This window comes from Geospiza fortis, unplaced genomic scaffold (genome assembly GCF_000277835.1).
Source record: "Geospiza fortis unplaced genomic scaffold, GeoFor_1.0 scaffold403, whole genome shotgun sequence".
NCBI classification, from domain to species: Eukaryota; Metazoa; Chordata; class Aves; order Passeriformes; family Thraupidae; genus Geospiza; species Geospiza fortis.
In genome coordinates this window covers 2,606,597-2,608,179 of record NW_005054336.1, presented here as the reverse complement: position 1 = coordinate 2,608,179, position 1,583 = coordinate 2,606,597, and the positions used below count along the sequence as shown (strand labels likewise).

General features: G+C 47.8%; 1 protein-coding gene across 3 annotated transcripts in view; it reads right to left on the bottom strand.

Annotated features, from left to right (window-relative positions):
• The window catches only part of CDC7 (cell division cycle 7), a 15,608-nt gene extending 14,373 nt beyond the window's left edge, over positions 1-1,235 (bottom strand). For all 3 annotated transcript variants that reach the window (XM_014307470.2, XM_031057928.1, XM_031057927.1), the window contains exons 1-2: positions 1,036-1,235; positions 165-316 (exon numbers count right to left, since the gene is read on the bottom strand). In XM_014307470.2, coding sequence (XP_014162945.1) covers positions 165-258 — 94 coding nt within the window. In that variant the 5' untranslated portion in view covers positions 259-316; positions 1,036-1,235. The remainder of the gene's footprint in view (positions 1-164; positions 317-1,035) is intronic.
• Positions 1,236-1,583: the final 348 nt, after the last annotated feature.

Below are 1,583 nucleotides of genomic sequence, written 5' to 3'. Positions count from 1 at the left end.
TCATCAAAATCAAAAGGCATTTCAAATGTTTTCATTTCATTAATTCTTTATATAAAAGGATTATACAGAGACAGGCTTATAATCGATATTGAAATGTCCCTAAGTGATGAAGCAGCATGTCAGCAACAAAATGTAATGTTCACAATTCCTGTTTCAGCACATACCTGAAAGCTTGCTGTTCTGCTCGAGATTCCCGTGGAAGTCTTTAGCCTGCTGAGGGTGCTGTTCATCACAGGGACACTTCAACACTGCCTCCATCTCAAAACAAGTCTCAAGTAAGAAAAGATCCAAGACTCCGAGGGCCACTTCTGGACACCTGGGGGAGCAAGCATATCTGGTAAGACGCTTCCTAGCCCTGCACTCAGTTCCTGAGATGAGATTTAGGGAGTCTGGGGAGCTCCTCTGTGCTACCTAAAACAAAGTGCCACCCACCATCCCAGTGAAACAGTAAACCGGTAAAGAAATGAGGATAGAGGGGGGAGGGAAAGGGAAGACTGCAGGATAAGCTTAAATACAACTGATTTTCATCTCTCATGTTTCCTCATTCACATTAAAGCATTGTCTTTTCCCTAAAGTTTGCTTTGAAAGGCAAGGAACAGATGCATGCAGAGATGGCTGCACTGCACACTGCAAAAGCTATAGAAAGCCAGAAAGACTGAAAGAAATTATGAGAGAAAAAAATACCTTCTCCATATGAGAAATCTCTCCCTCCTAGATAAATTCAACAAAACATGATTATTCATTGCCCTCCCACCACAGAATTATGAAAAAGAAAAAAGAAAAACAGAATTATGATGCTTATTTTGAAATGCTTCTTCCCAAATCTTAGAAACACAACATAAAACTGTGAACTAGTACAGTCCACTAGTACTGTACAGTCAAAAAAACCCTGATAATCACTTTTCAGGAGCAAAAGAGTGGCAGGGACTCCCAGAGCAGAACAACCAGTGATAAGCAAGCCTGGAAGCAGCAGCTCTGACAGTTACTAAAACTGGTTCCATTTAAAAACTTTCTTTCCTTGTTATTTTGCCAAACCTTTCAAGATCTGGATGAACTTTTCCACACAGGGGAAACAAATTCGCAAAAACTCCTGATGAAAGGATTCATCTGTTCCAGCTATGGAGCCAGAAATACATTTTGTCCCCACAGAATTTGAGCTCCCTTTACTCTGTCATCCTTGTGCAACAACAGGGCCGAGAGGCGGGAGCCGTCTCTTTGGAGCCCCGTTTTTCTGCGGGAGCTTTGGTGGAGAGGCCCCGGGACGCTGCTGGAACGCGGTTAGAGACGGTTCCAGTCTCTCACAGGTACGCACTCCCTCTGCTACAGGTCAGCAGGCAGATTGGCCCGTTCCAGACGCGTCCCACCACGGCCTCAGCAGCAGCACAAGCACGCCAAGCTAACACACACGGGTGCAGAGCTCCCGTCTGCCACCGGCGAGCGAGAGCCGGCACACATCCGACCCCCGGTGATGGCACCAGGGCCGCACCGAGCGCAGACACCCCGAGCTCGGCACGGCCCTCACGGGACAGCGCCCGCCAGCCAGGCCCCGGGCCCAGCGCACATCGCGGGCTTCCCCATCGGCC